A 16,892-nucleotide genomic window follows, 5' to 3' on the forward strand; every position below is an offset into this window, starting at 1 on the left:
ACCAATTGTTTCGGTATATTTTGTTTTATTAGTATTCAAGTTTTATGTTATTTTTGCCGTAGACCAGTCACAAAACTGATCTCCAAACTTTTCAGGCTCGGGGGCACAACAGAAGTCGTTCGTAACGCATTATCGTAGGTAAATATCAACATTCTCGTCTCAGAGTTAATACGGATAAAGTAGTCAAAGTTTCAAACTATATAATCCTCCAGTCCTTGTGTCAGCTGCCTCAGGGTGGAAATCATCATGATAATCATACGATATGTTCGGGGTCCTCAACTCAACGCTAACGCTACGGTTTTAAATGTTACGCGATAATAATAAATATGTAATAAATACTTTTGAAAAGCATAAACAAATTGCACACTCGTAATAATTGCCACTAAATGAATAATACGAAAACAAATACCGATACAAGTCCAGCCCGGAATGGGCTCAACAAAAGAATGGTCTTAAAATTAGCAAACTGATTGCATGGAATGATGTCTCCGTAATTGACTGACCAACTGACTGAACCAGTTTGGGGTCACTCGCATCCACTCGCTTCCACTTTGTGCACGACCTGCCTCCCATTCGACTTTAAACGTACAAATCTTATGCAACTATGCATGGTGTGTGTTGTTTGTGTGTTTAGTAACAATTTGTTGAAGTAGTAGTAGTAGTTGCGGTTCCTCACAGCGTTGGCATGTTGCGCCGATGTCCGTTGCCGGAACCGCTGGACTCCGCCTCCTGCTGCGCCTTCTGTTTGGCACGTCGAGCCTTTTGGCGTGTGTGCTCGATCTGGAAGTCCTCTACGCGCAGATTTAGCCTCATCATATTGTTGATGATGAACTCCTCCTCCACGATGTGCTCCTCGGGTGACCGCAGCACTGCCAATGTCTCGCAGAGACCAGTGCACGTCTTTCGCACCTTGTGTCGGCTTAGTGAAGCCCCAATAATCACCAGGGCCACCTTGAAGATCACCCGGATGCCTTCGGCTAGGAAGCAATCCCATACTCTGAGCAGCGTCTCCCAGGGCAGAGTCCGCGTCATCGCGCACAGGAACCAGTCGGTCATGTAGAGCAGCGGCTCCACTTTGTGCTTCTGTAGGTGCCGGTACACGGGGGGGCATGTCTTCTTCAGCAGACCCTCCAGGATGCCAGCATCGTTCTGGATCACCTCCAAACCGGGTATGAAATAGTCCTGCAGGTATCTGTAGGAACACGTTAAATAGAACTATGTAACTAAGACTTTTAGCTGGACTTACACATCGCACACGCTGACAAACACCCAGAAGGCATCCTCCGCGGGCAGGTGCATCAATAGGAACGCTGCTATCGGTGCCTGCGCCTGGCAAAAGCCCACCTTGGGATTGTATATCGAGTAGGCCTTTAGCACATTAAAGAGCTCAATTTGTCCGACCTTCTGCTCGTCGAGAAACATTTCATGGAACGGGAACTGGCGATGCTTATCCTTCTTGATCTCTTCGATGGTCGTCGGGTTACCGGGCTTTTCCAGAAGCTCGTTGTAAACGTTGGGGTTTTTCTTCTTTAGCAGATACGCCCCCGATAAATAGAACCAGGCCTTGGGTCGCACCGACTTGGGTATGCCCTTTCGACAGCGATCTCGGATCTGCATGAAAAAATAAACATTAGGTTTTACAAAGATTGTTGTTGAATTCTCATACAAGTAGGAGCTTCTTCAGATTTTGTTTGCACAAAAGTGAGATCACCACTCTTTAAACAATCATTCAATTCAATGTTACCTTTTTGTAGTTTTTGGACATGTAAATGGACCAGTTGTCGATCATGTAGAGCCACTTCTTCTCCCGCGCGATGATCTGTGCCTTGGACAGCGGCTCCTTGGGCTTGTCTGTGCGCTGGAAGCCGCCATAGAAGCCATTTCGGTCCGGGCAGCTGGAAACGGTCGAGCAGAGGGAGATGGTGTCCAGGGATCGCGGTGCCGTGGCCATCGCCAACGCCAGCTCTCCGGCTGCAACGACGTTGAACTGAAAGCACAAATCGTTACACGATCAGCATGTACGCCCACTAACAGCACCCACTAATTGTGTATGCAAATTTCCTGATACAGCCACATAGATAAATAGCCGTGCGAGAGCCTCTCTGTGCTTGAATAACAACAAGTGCGCAATTAAGTGGACTACTGCTCTCCTTCGCGCTGGGGGGAAATCGTAATTGTGATGCCTGCTCCACATTATTTTCGGCAATCTCCAACCGTTATCGCTATCAGTACCTGGTTGGTTAACGTAAATTTGGGCTATTTCGGGATGATAACTACTAATTGACCATGAAATATGATGGGCTCAGGGTCACACCTCATCTTCGTGGAGCAGTTCCAGTCGGCTGAGACTGCAGCCCAGCGGCGAAAGATACAGAAAAGGCATTGTCCACCAACTGAGCGGAAATCTGAATCGTTCACTGTGCTATATTTAAGCCAAGAGAGCCGTAAACAGCTGTTGATTGGTCCCTAATCGGACATAAGAGTACCATCCACAGCAGATGCCTCCAAACGGAATGGGACAGTGAAAGTACGAGTATTTCCATATTCACGCTATTCTTCCATGCCTAATGACAGTGGGGCACGGGCTGTCGCCGGTGGCACATCCACTTCCCCATGCAGCGCCGGATGCTCGAGTTTTGCCTAATGAACAACTCACTTCAGCACAACGGCAGCCACAAAAACAACAACTAATTGAGGCAACTGTGTCTGCGCCAGAACAAGTGGCTGAATAATTGCAACCGCCAGACGAAAGAAGCCAAAAAGAAGGTCTATTAATTTGCAGAAACGAGATTTTTGATACCCAGTAATGTTCCGAATTGGGCACATTAAAATTTGTCAAAGATAATATGCTTTTACAAACTATTAAAGCCTTTCAAATAATTTTAAGATTGAATAGTTCAGCTCGTTTAAATTTGCATTCGATCGACACTGATCAGTGTCTTTTATCATTTCAGTACCGTCTTGAACGCCAAACCATCATACCCACCCTGATAAAGGGTGGCAAATCAGCGAACGGGGGAAATCTCAATGCAAACGCACTGCACGAACACAAATGCAATCTGGCAAAGGCTACAAGATAGCCGACGAAATGCGACCTTGGAGGTCTACGGATCGCGGAACGGGAAAACGGAACGAAACTAAACGAGAACCCTTATCGAGTCGCGGGTGATATAAAGCAAGATCGCAAACCTCGGCGGCGGCGCGTCACGTCAGTGGGTGGGCGGGCGTTTGGGGTGGGGGGCGGTTGGCGCGTTGCAGACACAACTATTTGGGCCCATTCATTTCTTAACTTAACTGACATTCGACTGCCATTTTGCCTACGCGCTCCAAAATGAGTAAACCAGCGCCTAAGTGTGAGTGTGTGTGTGTGAACAATTCAGGGCAATTGTTGTTATTAACAGCTAACCGTTGCCACACCGCCCGCCCCCACATTCACATGTAAACTTTTTGCCTCACCTTTTGCTATGCTGTTCTCGTTGTTGTTGTTGCTGCTGGCTCTGCTGGTATTGTTGCTGCCGTGGAATGCGCAATAGGCGATATTAAGGTTTAAGGCGATTTTGGGTTTCTTTTTCGTTTGGATTTTCCAGCACACACTTGCGCCAGCACAAATGTGTTGGATTTTAAGGTGAAAACATTATTTCCACAGAGCTTTTTGTTTATTTTCTATGCAAAATAAGGGAGAGCGAGATTGGTGATGACAACGAAGCGACTACTGTGCGATAGCCGTTATGGTTATCGATTCTCTGTGGAGCAGAAACCAGGTGGCAACGTTTGAGTTTTGGCTTTTTTGTAAAGGCTGCCAGAATTTTAAATAGTTTTATGGCGCTTTCTTCGCTTTATTTAAACAATTGCATTTATCTTAGAGTAATTCATTCGGAAGCTGGGACATCCACTTGGAGCCCACTTTAAGCTGCGTGAATCGCCACAGTAGCAGCCAGACAAGTGGAAATACCTGGACTACCGCAAACTCAGCGAATCTGCTGAGGATCTCCCGCCAAGGACCAACATTTGTAATCCCATGCAAAAGCACCAGCGACATGGCACTATTCATAAGTAAAAGCCTCACAAAGATTTCCCGTTCGCTTGAGGCCAGATTCTTGTAGTTTCCCGCCAGGATACTGAGGACAAGCAGCCAGGGAAGGATTAGCTTCAGCACCATAACCAGACCGTAAGTGAGAGGTGAGTATCCAAAGCAAGTCTCGTGCAAGATATCCAGGAAGTCATCGAAAGCCGGGAAGCTGCCAATGACGAAAAGGGAATACCAGCTGTACACTAGTATGTAGTGCGCGGCTGTCTTCGGACCAATGCTTTCATTTCTCTTCAGTTTCATCCGCAAGGCCAGCTGCAACTCCATGGCCAGCATCTGGATAACCACCGATTCATTAGAGGTGCAGGTGAGGGTGTACAGTGTGCTCAGGTTGAAGAAGAACACCTCGCTGGCCTGCAGATTGCGTCGCTGCCAAAGGGCAAAAAATCCCAAATAGATCCAGGATACCAAGTACATAACCCACGGATGCCAGCCGATCAGGATGTACTCCAAGGCAGCAAGGAGAACCGGTATATTACTCAGCCAGGTGAGAGGGTTAATGTACACGCCACAGGCCAAAGGACGCAATAGAGTAAGAAAGATACTAAACATAAGGGCTCCGGGCTGGGAGCAGCCCAGCGATTCCGGAAGAGCCGATACCACGGTGAGTCCAAGGAGCAGTAGTAGCCACAGGTAGAACTGAAGTCCCCTTCTCTTGAAGGCTTCCCTGTTTTTATAGGAAGCAAATCCCAAGTAGCCCACTGCCAGGATGTAGCGTCGGAAGAAGCCACCCAAACAGATTAATGCCAGTAAGGTGGTGGAGATCAAACTCTTACGGCATACCATTTTTGGTTTCTCTCCCAAAATTTTAAGCGTCGTCCTCCAGTACAGTGAGGGTACGAGCAGAATCGCCTGTACCACCAGTGGAATCCTTTCGAGCATCATAATAATCACGAGTACAACTGTCAGCAATCGATGAAATCCTCGGGCATACACCAAACGCTTGGAGGAGATTACCTCTAGGATTTCAATTTGGTTTCTGCACTTTTTACCAACTGTTAGATGACAGCGCAGGCAATATATCCAAGCGATTCCAGCAAAACTCACTGCCATAACCGAGACATGTCTATAGTAATCCTTGAAGTAGTCCATTCCCTTGATCAACACAGGCATATAATTGCAGCTATAATCCAAGAGAGCCCTGAAACGTCGCTGCTTTTGGAGGGCCACAGACTCCTTTAGAAAGTTGTCCATCATCTGAAAGTTTAGCCAGAAGGCGGGCATCCTTTTGGGATGGAGTTCTCGCAGCCGGCGAGCCTGTGCCAGAAGCTGCTTGGCATTGGTCAGCATGGCGTTGGCCTCGTAGCGCAAACTGGCGTTGAGCATTCCCTTGGGCAGCATTCCGCGGCTATAGACTGGTGGTGGGACTCCTAGAAGGGAACTCATCAAGGCTGTCAGGTGAGGAGGATTGAGGACATGCAAGGGCAGCCTGAATCCCGTCTCGTTGGCCGCAAAGCTGCGCCCGGGCATGGATTTAACGTGATTCACGCCAGATCCCCAAAGAAAGAACGGGGATTCAACTGCCAGAGGGTACTCGCCTGAGAACAGGACACTTAAGGACTAACTATACTTAAATAGGATGGATTAAACTTACTTTTCGTTTGGGGATCGCCAAGATTAGAAGTGAATAGGTAAGCTGTTTTTTGATCGGGAAAAGTGTTCTCAAAACTTTTGTAGAGGCTCCACACGTTTTCTTGAATTCGTTGCAGGCTTTCACAGGAGGGCTCCACACCGGTCATGTGAATGAAAAATATGACTCCTGTGGAATTTAGCACGAGGCGGGATCCACCGCCTAGAAATCTTTGAACAGACCGACATACGAAGTCTTCCATTTCGGAGCATGACTTCGTAACACCTTCTCCATATTTCTCAAAAGACAATTCCCTGGGTCTTTCGATTTTGGGAAACCGTGAGATTAGCTCTGTCGTTGTCCAAGCAAAACTGCGTTTACACCGATCGAATATTGAATCAATGGATGCTGGCTTTCCTAGCCAGCCTCGTGCCACGCTGGCTGCATCCTCATTGAATCCGGAAAACAAGGAAATATATGGCGATATCGAGTGGTAGGTGATTGTCTCCGGACGACTAATCCCAACCAGTCCCTGGTGCAGGAAGAGTTCCCGCAACAGTGGCACGTTGGTGCAACGATTGGCCAGGAATGTCTGAGCAGATAATCCATCCCGTACGAGTACAACTAAACGATCTGCCGGCGGAGGTTCTTTCAGGTGTTCCACTTCCTGCGGCTCCAAGCTGTCCGGGGTTGTGGATCTAAGATAGATCAATACAACCGCGAAGAGCAACAGCAGCTGGAACAGCACAAGACTCCTAGTTGAATCCAACATTATGCAATATATAGAATTTCCTTTTAGGTTCCAAATTTAATTTCAACGGATGCGAGGGTTGCTATGAGTCGATCATTCAGTTCTGAATAGTTCAGAAATGAAGTTGGCCCTTCTCCAAACGTTTCTCTGGTGCTCCTTTTCAGTTGTCGTTCATGTGTCGTTCGTATTGTATCGTCGCCTCACATATCGACTAGTGGGAAAAGTACACGTCCTGATGGAGCTGTGGAAATCGAAGGTGGTGCTGGTGCACTTTCTGCTGCTGATGTGCCTAATGCGCATCTTTTATCAGTCCGGACCACTGACGCAGCTGGAACCGCAGAAGACATTGCTGGATATGGGTGTAACACCAGCCGCAGATCGCCTGGTGGTCTTCCTTCTCGAAGGACTCCGCGCGGACACGTTATTTTCGGACAACTGCAGTGGGACTGTCTACATACGGGATATAATCCTGCGCCAGGGACTCGTCGGCATATCTAAAACTAGTATTCCAACTCTGACCCGATCTGCTGAAGTAGCCCTGTTCGCTGGATTCAATCCGATGCCATCCATATTGCCTAACTCTAATTACGATACGATTTTCAATCGCACTTTGGCTTCCGACAAGGGTGTGGTTCTCCGTTTCTCCCATCTATCGGATCTGCGACGCCGTCTGACGAAACGAGCTTGCTTGGAAAAGTTATGGTACGCAAATAGACTGGTGATGCTCGTAAACCTGGCCGAAGTCGGTGGTGTCAGTCCCTTGGATATTGGTTTTCAAGTGAAGCTGCACAATGCCCAGCGGAATATCCGAGATGCATATGAGTTGATTGAGGCCACCTTTAATGACTCGAAAACAGCATACCTTTATACATCTGCACACGGTCTTACTCATTTCGGTAAGTGTCCTTTCGCTCACATTTTATTGACTCCAAGGAATGGCAGATTTCCGGGATTTCAGGCTCCCATGGTGGCGGATCGGATGAAGAACGGGAGGCACCCTTCCTTCTCTGGGGTGCCGGAGTGAAACACATGACCGAAAATATAACCTCTGACTTTGTGCTCAACAATGGCGTAAGCATGCAGCTCCACAAGCTGGACCAGATCCAGTTGGCTCCTCTTATGTCTGCCCTCATTGGCCTACCGCCACCTGTTAACAATCTGGCCAATCTGCCCCAGGGCTACATGAAGGTGTCCCGGGAATATGCGAGAAAGTCTGTACACCTGAATGCTCTGCAACTTCTGAACCAAGCCAAGGCCATTATAAGACTTCACGAACGAGGAGTTTTCCACAAGTGGCTGCCAAAGGGTGAGGATCTGGATCTGCAGCAGATTGCCTACTATCAAAACCAGATGGATCACCTCCTTCATATGGGCTGGCGAAGTAAGGCGTTGGAGACGAGTACGCTGGCAATCAAAGTGGCACAAAAGTCCCTGAAGTTCTACGATAGCTACTATCACATTCCACTCGTGGTGACCACTGTGCTGGCTCTACTGGGCTGGCAGTTCTACCTACTGGTGAAGCTATCTCAAAATGTAATGGCCCCCCATTATATGCGCAGGGGCTACCTCACTTGGTGCACGATCTTCCTGGCTTCGCTGGGACTTTTGCTCGGCGAAATGGTCTTCTTGCAATGGGCTCCGTTCATGACGGTCATCTGCTTGGTGGTACCCTTTGGCGTCTGGTGTATGACCTGTTCCGCATTACCCCAGAATGGTGGCTGGATCTTCGAGCCACTGAAACACCTGAGATGGATTGTAGCACCAGCTGCGCTAATCATTGCGTCGATTTACTGCAACTGTCCCTTGAGCTTGGCCTATATCCTATGTGTTGGCTTCTACAATCGACGTGGCTGGGTGCATCCTTCGCCAAAGTTCCTGGCCTGGTTGGCTCTCGTCGTTCTCCTGGGCGGATTCCTTTGGTCCCAGAGGGGAATGCAGATTCTAATGACCACCAACTATCGTGTCGTTCTGCAGGCGATCAGCATGCTGGTGGTGATCGTGCGTCCCTGCGTCCTCAACGAGAATCACAAGTGGAAGGTGTGGATCATCAACGGAGGAATACTGATTGTTGCCGCCATCGGAATCTTCCTCAAGGAGATGGGCAAGCCGGTTCCCTTATACCTATTTGCTGCCAACTGGGCGTATCTTATCTATGCTTTCGCATCGGTGCCCTGCAGTTCGAGGACCACTCCCCAATCTCGCCTAGAGTTGATTCGCTTCAACTTGCTTACGCTGCATGTACTATTGAGTGATTCATATGTATCCCTCTTCGCCCAGGGCTTGATCATCGAGTACCAAATGGGACTCGAGGTGCACGAGGAGTCCAAGGAAGCAGATGAGAATGTTAAGATACGAACTTCCTCAAAGCAGCTACAGATGTGCTATCGCTTCGCTGTGTCCATTCTACTATACTTCTATGCATCCCTATTCGGAACTGGCCACTGGGTAGGTGGCTTCACCTACTTGGCCAACTCTGCCCGATTATTCCTTCCGGATTCCAGCAGCGGACTAATGCCGCTGCTAGTGCTCATCCATTTGCTAATTCCCACAATAGTGATTATGACCAGCGTGGTGGCACTGAGCTCCTTTGGACGACAGCAGATCCGCACGATATTCTCCAGTTTGATGCTCATTTGCAACGCCGTCGTTTTGTTCTTCGTTGTGTTTGTTCCCCATAACGCCTATTGGCCAATGGCACATCCATCCGTGGTTCATGCACTTCTGGCCCAATTGACTGTCATCCTGATCTTGGCTTGCGAATCCATAGTGACCCTCTTCTTTCGTGGACTTAACATCAAAAAATTTTCAGACTGGAGACAAGAAGCGGATGAATTTGAATCCAGCTGCCCCCCGATGACCTCAACTACTGTCTAATTGTCTAATCAAAGTGCTCAGAAATTATAATGTAAAACAAATTTATGGTCTACATATTTAGAACTTTATAAAGCTTTCACTTCTACATTTTTGAGACTGTATATTTAACCGTTCGTTGGGCTGATTCATTACATTATAGTCTATCTATAAGGATTGAGTTATATAAGTATTTACGGTTCGAAGGCATAATACTTTAAGTAGAAAACTAGCTTAAATGCAGCTGACTGGATTAGGTACAACTTTGCAGACGCTTACAGCCAGGAAATGAGACCTTGTTGGCTTCCAGTTTAGTAACCAATAACCAGATCCTTAATCTACTCCGATTTGGGTTTCATTGATTCCAAGTGAGCCTGCAAGTGTTATGATATACATATATTAACAAAAAATTGAAGAAAGTATAGTAGCAACTTACCTTTTCGGCAACCTTAAGAAGACTGTCGAATGTGTTTTGTCCAGTTTCCATGACCATTCCATGGAAAATCTTCGATTCGCTGGAGGTGAGAAGTTCGTACGGAGATCCAAACTCTACAAGATGGCCAGCATCCATGACCAGAACACGATCCGAATCCATTATCGTGTTTAAACGATGGGCTATCGTAAGCACTGTACAGTCCCGGAATTTGCTCCTTATGGTTGCTTGGATCAGCGCATCCGTTTGCGGATCCACATTGGCCGTTGCCTCATCCATAACCAGAACGCGATTCTCTCGGAGAATAGCCCTGGCCAGGCACACTAGCTGCCGTTGGCCCACACTGAAATTACTGCCACCCTCGGATATCTTGCTCTGCAGTCCATTTGGAAGTTCGGAAATCAAAGGTTTCAGTTTCACCTCCTCCAGTGCATCCCACAGCTTTGCATCGTTATACTCCTCAAAGGGATCCAGGTTGTACCGCATGGAGCCCGAGAAGAGCACAGGTTCCTGCGGTATTATGGATATCTTGCTGCGCAGATCAAAGAGTCCCATGTCAGCCGTATCCCTTTCATCGATGGTAATGATGCCCTCGTTGTAGGAAAGTCGGAAGAGCGCGTTGATCAGCGAGGATTTACCAGCTCCAGTGCGACCCACTATGCCCACCTTTTCGCATGGACGGATACGGAAATTGAGCGCCTTGAGAACGTACTTGGCCTGCGGATCTGGGAAGTAACGAAGGCACAGATCCTCTGCGATAATCTCACCCCTCTCAGGCCAACTTGGCGAGGGTTTCTTGCCCTCGCGTGAATCGAATTCGCCTTCTGGTTCGATCTCGTCGTACTCCACAACTCGTTCCACTGCCGTCATTGTGTTCTCCAGTTCGGCCGACTGTCGCATTCCCCACTGCACCATTCCGGTCATACCCATTGCCTGGGTAATGGCCAAGCCCACTTCTCCAGGACTTTGCGGTGGGTTTATAAAGTAGTTCAGGATGATGATCACAATATACAACGTGCAAAAGCAGTCCAGATAGTAACCAAAGGCGCGATTCGTCGCCAAGAAGGTATAATATCCAGAGCTGTGCAGGTCCTGCAGATTGTCGAACTCAGCAATAAGTTCCTTCTGAGCTCCTAAGGCTCGTATCGTTGGCAATCCGGTAATTGTGGCACTTAGATGAGAGTATATAGGTGATCTAGCTACAGCCTCCAATCTTTTCACATCCCTAGATGTCTTCAGATAGAATTCCCTGATATAGTAAAATATTATGGCCAATGCCAAGGTTAAAATGAGGTAGTACGGATTTGTTATGCAAATCACAACAATGATGCCAAGTAGCGTGAGAAAGATTTGCACCACATCCAGCATAACGCTTGGCAGTACTTCGTCCAGCTGGCCCAGATCCTTCGAGAATCGATTGAGGATACGTCCCGATGGATTCGTGTTAAAGAAGTACATGGCAGCCCTCGTGATGCCCTGGTACATGGCATTGTGCAGCTGCGTGGAACTGCGCATGGCCATCTTGTAGAAGAGCATGGTCCGTACAATAGTAAACACCACCACGGCTATATTGAGCGCGGCAAAGTAATACATGTCCTGCGGATCCGTGTTAATGTCTGTTTGACCGTCCATGTTCTTGTCCACCCTGTTAAAAGAAAAGAGGTTACAATTATTTCTATCCTATAAAGCGAAAATATCTTATGTTGCCTACCAGTAGGATAAGAAGTAGTCCGCGGCCGAGCACAGAATCTGAGTAGCCAGGCATAGGAAGACCATGAAGAAGATCATGAACCAGCTGCTTCCCGAAGTCAAATACTCCTTGTACAGCCCAAGACCGATCTTTCCCTCCACTCGCGTCTCCTGCATCTGCAAAGATGCCTCCTGGGCCATTGACTCCGCCATGGAGCTCAACGAAGTGAAGCTATTGTTTCGCGTACTCGGCTTACTGTTCTTGCTGCCCCTTCTGCTCAGCGAGGGCACATTTAAAAGGTCTAGACCATCACCACCTGCACCGTCAACCTCGTCTAGATCTTCACCATCTTTATTGGGTCCTGTCAGCAGTCGAGCAAAGTCCAATCCACTGCGCTTCATAGACGAGTACGTTCCCATCGCGCTTATCCGACCCTTATCCATGATAACTATCAGATCAGCCTGCTCCAGGAACTGCAACTGGTGAGTGACCAGTATGACGAGCTCACTCCTCAAGTAACCGCGCATACACTGATCGAACAAGTGGCGCCCAACGTGGGTATCCACGGCGCTGAGTGGATCGTCAAGTAGATAAATATCTGCTCGTCGGTAAACTGCTCTTGCCAAACTTATCCTGGCCTTCTGCCCGCCGGATAGGGATGCTCCTCGCTCGCCTACAATGGTCTTATCACCGAAGGGCAATAGTTCAAAGTCCCTTTCCAAGGCGCACTTCTTCACTACGGTGCGATAACGATGTTTGTCCCAATCCAAGCCGAACAATATGTTTTGGCGAACAGTTCCCGTAAAAAGCCAGGGCTCCTGAGCTGCATAGGAGTAACTGCCATTGATCCTCAGTGTACCACTTTCGCCCGGAAGTTCGCCAAGTATTGCTTGTATTAGGCTCGACTTGCCAGCGCCCACGGGTCCGATGACGGCTACCAACTTTCGACGACCCAGCTGCAGGTTGATGTCCTCCAGAGTGGGCTCCAGCGAATGGCTTTCCCAACGAGCCTGAAACTGGCTGAACTCGATCAAATTCTCCGGGATTCCATTGCTTTTAGGACTGTCTCCATTTAGGGACTCTGCTTTCGGGTTGTCATTTTTGACCTTTGACTTATCCCTGACTTTTGTCTCCGGACGATGCATGAACGTCTCCAACCGCCTAACGGAAACCAATAGCTCGGCAAACTGGGAGATGCCCTGCGGGAAAAACATGGTCACCGATCGGCGCAGGATATTGTAGTAGGCAGTGACGAAGAAAGCCTTTTCGGCATTGAGAATGTTTCCCAGCAGGACGAAGGCAATCAGGCTGGAGGAGGTGAATATGCGGGACAGGAACATGGCAAACGAGATGAGGATGCCGCGGATGTAGTTCACTTGCTTGATGCACAGCATCTCATTGAAGCGGGTCATCTCCACCACTTTTCCAAATGGCTTCTCCCAGGCGTACATCTTGATGACCTGAATGCCCGAGATAATCTCGTTCATCATGCGGACGCGTTCGTCCGTTCGCAAAGCGGTACGCAGGCGCAGAACGCTGGTCCGCTTGCCGAGGTAGGATTGGAATGGCAGGAACAGAAGCATTATCGCAACCCCAAACATGGATGATATGCCAATCTAAAATATAAGAAACAATATATTGGTCAATGTGCTGTATTCAGTTTCAGATGTACTTGACTTCCTTAATTGGGCGCACACGATAAGCAATTAATAGGAATAACACAATATTTGTATTCATGACAATAATATTTTTCGATAGGTATATCTACATATATATTTAAGAAGCGTACTATCAATTGGCGCCATAACAGGAAAAGATTGATCGAAGATATATTGGAAAATTAGTAATTAGCATTGAATTAAAATTATATAACAACATACATATTTTAAAACACACATTGGATTTACATTGAAAATAAGTTTCCACATGTTTTCAAAAATATAATAAACTTTCCAACACGTTTTCGGTGACTTAAAAAGCTTACCGCGCTCAAAAAAACTTCAAAAAGCCGGTTCGGAACAGGTTTTTAATCATTTGAGCTTTCGACTAGAAAATTTCTATGTAATTTCTGACCACCTACGTACCTCAAGATACATCAGGTAGGTAACTGCAATCAGTTCCAACGGCGCTATCCACAGGTAGTGAACGTTGATCAGAACCAAGTCAAATCGACCCACATCGTTGGACAGCAGATTGACCACCTGACCCACTGTGGTGTCACCCAAAGCGGTTCTACTCAACCGCAGCGCCTTGCGATAGATTAGACTGCTAAGTGCTACAATTTGTAGAGGATTAACATAAGGATTAGCTGAGATAATCAGCACTTACCAACGCGCATCTTCATGCCCAGATGAAGGAGACCCAGCATATAGGGGTGACCGATACACACACTAAATACGGAACCCGCTATTAGACCCGCTGCCCATAACTGGGCCTTGGAGCGATCCGGATCATTGCCGGCAAAGTATGCCATCACCCCAATCAGGCAAATGGGCTGGGTGACTCTGTAGTTGGATAAATGGATTGGTAAGTATTATTCCAGATTCCAGATGGTTCAGAACCCACTTACTTGGTTAAAAACTCCTGGGCAAACAGGAATACTCCCGTGATGAACAAATGAAAGCCAAAAACTTTCGTCAGGGCACGACCCAAACGTGGAGTTTCATTTTTGGCCACCTGCTCATCCCAGGCGGCGCACAACCGATCTCCCAGGGAATCTATACATTCAAGATGATACCCATTAATATAGCTGCGAATGCAGATTGATCAAAGAACTCACCCGATTTGTGCTCTTTGAGGGCTCTATACAGATCCTTTTGTTCCAGCGTCTTCTTGCGGCCTTTAAACAGAACGGGTAGGGCAAAACTTCACGTTGGATCGGCAACAGCATCACGTAGGTAGTTTTTATTGGATGTACAATGAAAACATAATTAGCGAAAGGCTGTCTGTTATCAGGCAATGATACTGATAAAGTTAAAAAACGAACAGACAACTGACAGCCAAGAGTTGCTATCCAATGCGTTACAAAGCGAGTATGTCACGGTCAAAATTGTTAGAAGCAAATTATGTTTTTTTTAGCTCAAATTTCACAGACTATAGAAATAACAATTAAACCTCTGTGCAACTGCGCAATACACATACAAAGTTCAATTTTAATAACTACTATACTTATCTCAGTGAAACCGAATGCAATATTAATAAAAGAGTATATGTGTGTACATTTCCACAGCATCCATATTCGCTGACGCAAATGAATCTATATCTTACGCCGATACGCCGACACAAAAGAACAGAGTTTCAGAGTTTCTTATCGTAAATGATATTAAATAATTACATTACATAAACAAAAAATATGTTAGCCGAAGATAAACAAATTGTGTTATGTCAAAAAGAAATCTTATCAGTAGCTGTAAATCAAATTTTGTTTGTTGCGATATAAGACACTTTTCCTAAAGTTCAAATGTATTGGATAAATCCACACCCATTCTAAAGTTTTATCGCCATGATTCATAACATTTGTCAGCAGTTTTTCACCTTTGGATATCTATATCTAGTTTTCTACCTAGAGCTGTTAGATTTTCTCTGGAATAATTTTGAAAATGGATCTTAGCTCTCAATTGGTAACCAATTGAATGGGAATCCGAACTCCCGTCAAATGCAAAATGATTTGTCGTCTCGGCCACGCGAATTAAGCGAACCATTGAATGAAATAATCAACTTGTCAGTGTTGTCACGTTATTTGCTCCCCAAATCCCCTACCAAACCAACCACCCCCCAAACACCACCCTCCCCACCACCAACAAAAAAAACACGAATAAGTAACACCTAAACTAGTCATCAATGGGTGCTTTTTTTTTAGTTTACTAACAATGCCATGATATTTAAATATGGATGTGTATCAATAGATTTGTAAACTGGTTTTTATTAGAGCTATTATGTTTATAAGCCACAGAAGCATATATCTATTATATTCCTTTCGCTATGAGATTGGTGGACAAACCATTTAATTAAAAAGCAATTCAAATTTCATCTCGAAATGCCCAGAAAGATATAATTTCTACGCCGTAAACTCACCAGAACATAAGCGAGGAGAGGGGATTGGATCGCTCCCGCGGATTCTCCGGCAGTTCATCGGCTTTCATCGACTGCATGCTGATTGCACTGATTGGAGCTAAATTGCACTATATGGAGTGTAGCATTACAATTACAGGGGACTGGCTCGGTCACCGGGATTGCCTTTGGACGACGGCGGTTGATTAGCACTTTTCGATACGAAAGGGGACACGCGCTCGATTTTAATATAATTAGTTTGGCATTAGCCGAGGAGAAACCAGGTGGAAATGCGAGCGATTTCAGATTCCGATCTACGAATTCGATTTCTATTCACGTTTGCGGAAAGTAAACTTTTCCACTGGCACAGTGCAGACTTCAATATTGCGTAGCATTCGGATTGGAAATGCTGCGGCGAGATCGCGGTTCCAAAAAATATCACTTCACGCGGAGATATTCGGTATTTCTATCTGTTGCAGGCTTATTTCGTCACAAATTGCCTTGTATTCCGTATGTGATTTAGTCCATAGCACATCTTACTTATCGGAAACGTATAGAAGTACACATGGCACTGCGCGCTACTCTGCCCACGACTATCTGCTCGCTCCGAAGGTCCGCCTCGTTCTGACCCGATCCGCTCTTGAGCACCACCTTAAATACATGTGACTCTCTTGGTAGGTGTTGTGCCAGGTTAAGATCAGCGCTCTTTGGGTGCTCTCCAAAGCTCTTTGGATCTCTTTGGAGGGCTCTCCATTGCTCCATTGCGCTGAACTTCTTGCCACTCTCTTTATATCACTCTTTGATAGCACTAATCTCGATCTCTTTTGTTTGTGGGCTATTTGTTTAGTCTTAATGAAGTGATAAGCAGCAGGTTAACTTGTAGTTTCCTCGTTTTGCACGACAGTTTGCAGTAGTAACCAATGTGTAACAATGATACGACTTTTTATAATTCTGGCAAACATTATTCTAGCATGTGCGATAAAGTACTCTTTGGACTTTGTAGTTATAAAGTTAGGATCAGATATCAAATGTTGTATCTAAAGTTTTACATACGCAACAGCTGTATACAGTTGCAGTTATACATTTAGTATTATTAACTACTATTAGTTGAGTTCCTACAATAGTGCAATGTTTTCTAGACCGCAGCTGTTAGTTGAGATTTTGAAAAGTTGATATCACGATTTTGTGCTGCATACTTTCGGGCTTTAAAGTATTCGAATGACTAAAAGCATGTTACATAGCGGAATAAAGTTACTTAATGTCGTTACTTTTCAAATAACCAAGAACCTTGCCTTGCTTAATACGTATTAATATATATTTACAAATATATATAAAAGTATTTAATATTTATGAAGACATTACTTATTATTGGTATACAAATAATATATGTAAGTATGCTTCGTGGCAAACCGCCGTAACCTCTTTTATTTACGTCGATCAATGCAATAATAAGGATGATTG

General features: G+C 46.1%; 4 protein-coding genes across 4 annotated transcripts; 1 reads left to right on the top strand and 3 right to left on the bottom strand.

Moving 5' to 3' along the window:
* Window positions 1-18: 18 nt before the first annotated feature.
* On the bottom strand, window positions 19-3,720 carry LOC117142458 (TBC1 domain family member whacked). Its single transcript, XM_033306441.1, has 4 exons — window positions 3,457-3,720; window positions 1,745-1,987; window positions 1,247-1,611; window positions 19-1,192 (listed from the first exon to the last, which is right to left on the bottom strand). The coding sequence occupies exons 2-4, from the start codon at window positions 1,949-1,951 to the stop codon at window positions 673-675; spliced, it is 1,092 nt and encodes a 363-aa protein (XP_033162332.1). The 5' UTR covers window positions 1,952-1,987; window positions 3,457-3,720; the 3' UTR covers window positions 19-672.
* A 107-nt stretch (window positions 3,721-3,827) lies between these two features.
* Window positions 3,828-6,433, bottom strand: LOC117143371 (GPI ethanolamine phosphate transferase 1). The gene is made up of 2 exons (XM_033308046.1): window positions 5,682-6,433; window positions 3,828-5,625 (listed from the first exon to the last, which is right to left on the bottom strand). The coding sequence occupies exons 1-2, from the start codon at window positions 6,427-6,429 to the stop codon at window positions 3,860-3,862; spliced, it is 2,514 nt and encodes an 837-aa protein (XP_033163937.1). The 5' UTR covers window positions 6,430-6,433; the 3' UTR covers window positions 3,828-3,859.
* Window positions 6,434-6,511: 78 nt separating this feature from the next.
* On the top strand, window positions 6,512-9,367 carry LOC117143370 (GPI ethanolamine phosphate transferase 1). The gene is made up of 2 exons (XM_033308045.1): window positions 6,512-7,304; window positions 7,367-9,367. The coding sequence occupies exons 1-2, from the start codon at window positions 6,527-6,529 to the stop codon at window positions 9,280-9,282; spliced, it is 2,694 nt and encodes an 897-aa protein (XP_033163936.1). The 5' UTR covers window positions 6,512-6,526; the 3' UTR covers window positions 9,283-9,367.
* Window positions 9,364-16,061, bottom strand: LOC117143368 (probable multidrug resistance-associated protein lethal(2)03659). The gene is made up of 8 exons (XM_033308044.1): window positions 15,456-16,061; window positions 14,161-14,246; window positions 13,951-14,098; window positions 13,710-13,885; window positions 13,466-13,656; window positions 11,403-12,997; window positions 9,695-11,336; window positions 9,364-9,632 (listed from the first exon to the last, which is right to left on the bottom strand). Exons 1-8 carry the CDS (start codon window positions 15,530-15,532, stop codon window positions 9,597-9,599), a joined length of 3,951 nt encoding a protein of 1,316 aa, XP_033163935.1. The 5' UTR covers window positions 15,533-16,061; the 3' UTR covers window positions 9,364-9,596.
* Between the last annotated feature and the right edge of the window lie 831 nt (window positions 16,062-16,892).

Source organism: Drosophila mauritiana, chromosome 3R (assembly GCF_004382145.1).
Source record: "Drosophila mauritiana strain mau12 chromosome 3R, ASM438214v1, whole genome shotgun sequence".
NCBI lineage: Eukaryota > Metazoa > Arthropoda > Insecta > Diptera > Drosophilidae > Drosophila > Drosophila mauritiana.

Excerpts from the sequence above, each read along its gene's own strand:
- LOC117143368 (XM_033308044.1), bottom strand. The coding sequence starts at position 15,532 with ATGCAGTCGATGAAAGCCGATGAACTGCCGGAGAATCCGCGGGAGCGA. Across the intron at positions 14,247-15,455 it reads CTCTCCTCGCTTATGTTCTG|TTTTGCCCTACCCGTTCTGT; the intron begins GTGAGTTTACGG and ends TCCAACGTGAAG. Across the intron at positions 13,886-13,950 it reads GCCCAGGAGTTTTTAACCAA|AGTCACCCAGCCCATTTGCC; the intron begins GTAAGTGGGTTC and ends ATCCAACTACAG.
- LOC117143371 (XM_033308046.1), bottom strand. The coding sequence starts at position 6,429 with ATGTTGGATTCAACTAGGAGTCTTGTGCTGTTCCAGCTGCTGTTGCTC. Across the intron at positions 5,626-5,681 it reads TGGCGATCCCCAAACGAAAA|GCGAGTACCCTCTGGCAGTT; the intron begins GTAAGTTTAATC and ends TCCTGTTCTCAG.
- LOC117143370 (XM_033308045.1), top strand. The coding sequence starts at position 6,527 with ATGAAGTTGGCCCTTCTCCAAACGTTTCTCTGGTGCTCCTTTTCAGTT. Across the intron at positions 7,305-7,366 it reads ACACGGTCTTACTCATTTCG|GCTCCCATGGTGGCGGATCG; the intron begins GTAAGTGTCCTT and ends CCGGGATTTCAG.
- LOC117142458 (XM_033306441.1), bottom strand. The coding sequence starts at position 1,951 with ATGGCCACGGCACCGCGATCCCTGGACACCATCTCCCTCTGCTCGACC. Across the intron at positions 1,612-1,744 it reads TGTCCAAAAACTACAAAAAG|ATCCGAGATCGCTGTCGAAA; the intron begins GTAACATTGAAT and ends TTTTTCATGCAG. Across the intron at positions 1,193-1,246 it reads TTTGTCAGCGTGTGCGATGT|ATACCTGCAGGACTATTTCA; the intron begins GTAAGTCCAGCT and ends GTGTTCCTACAG.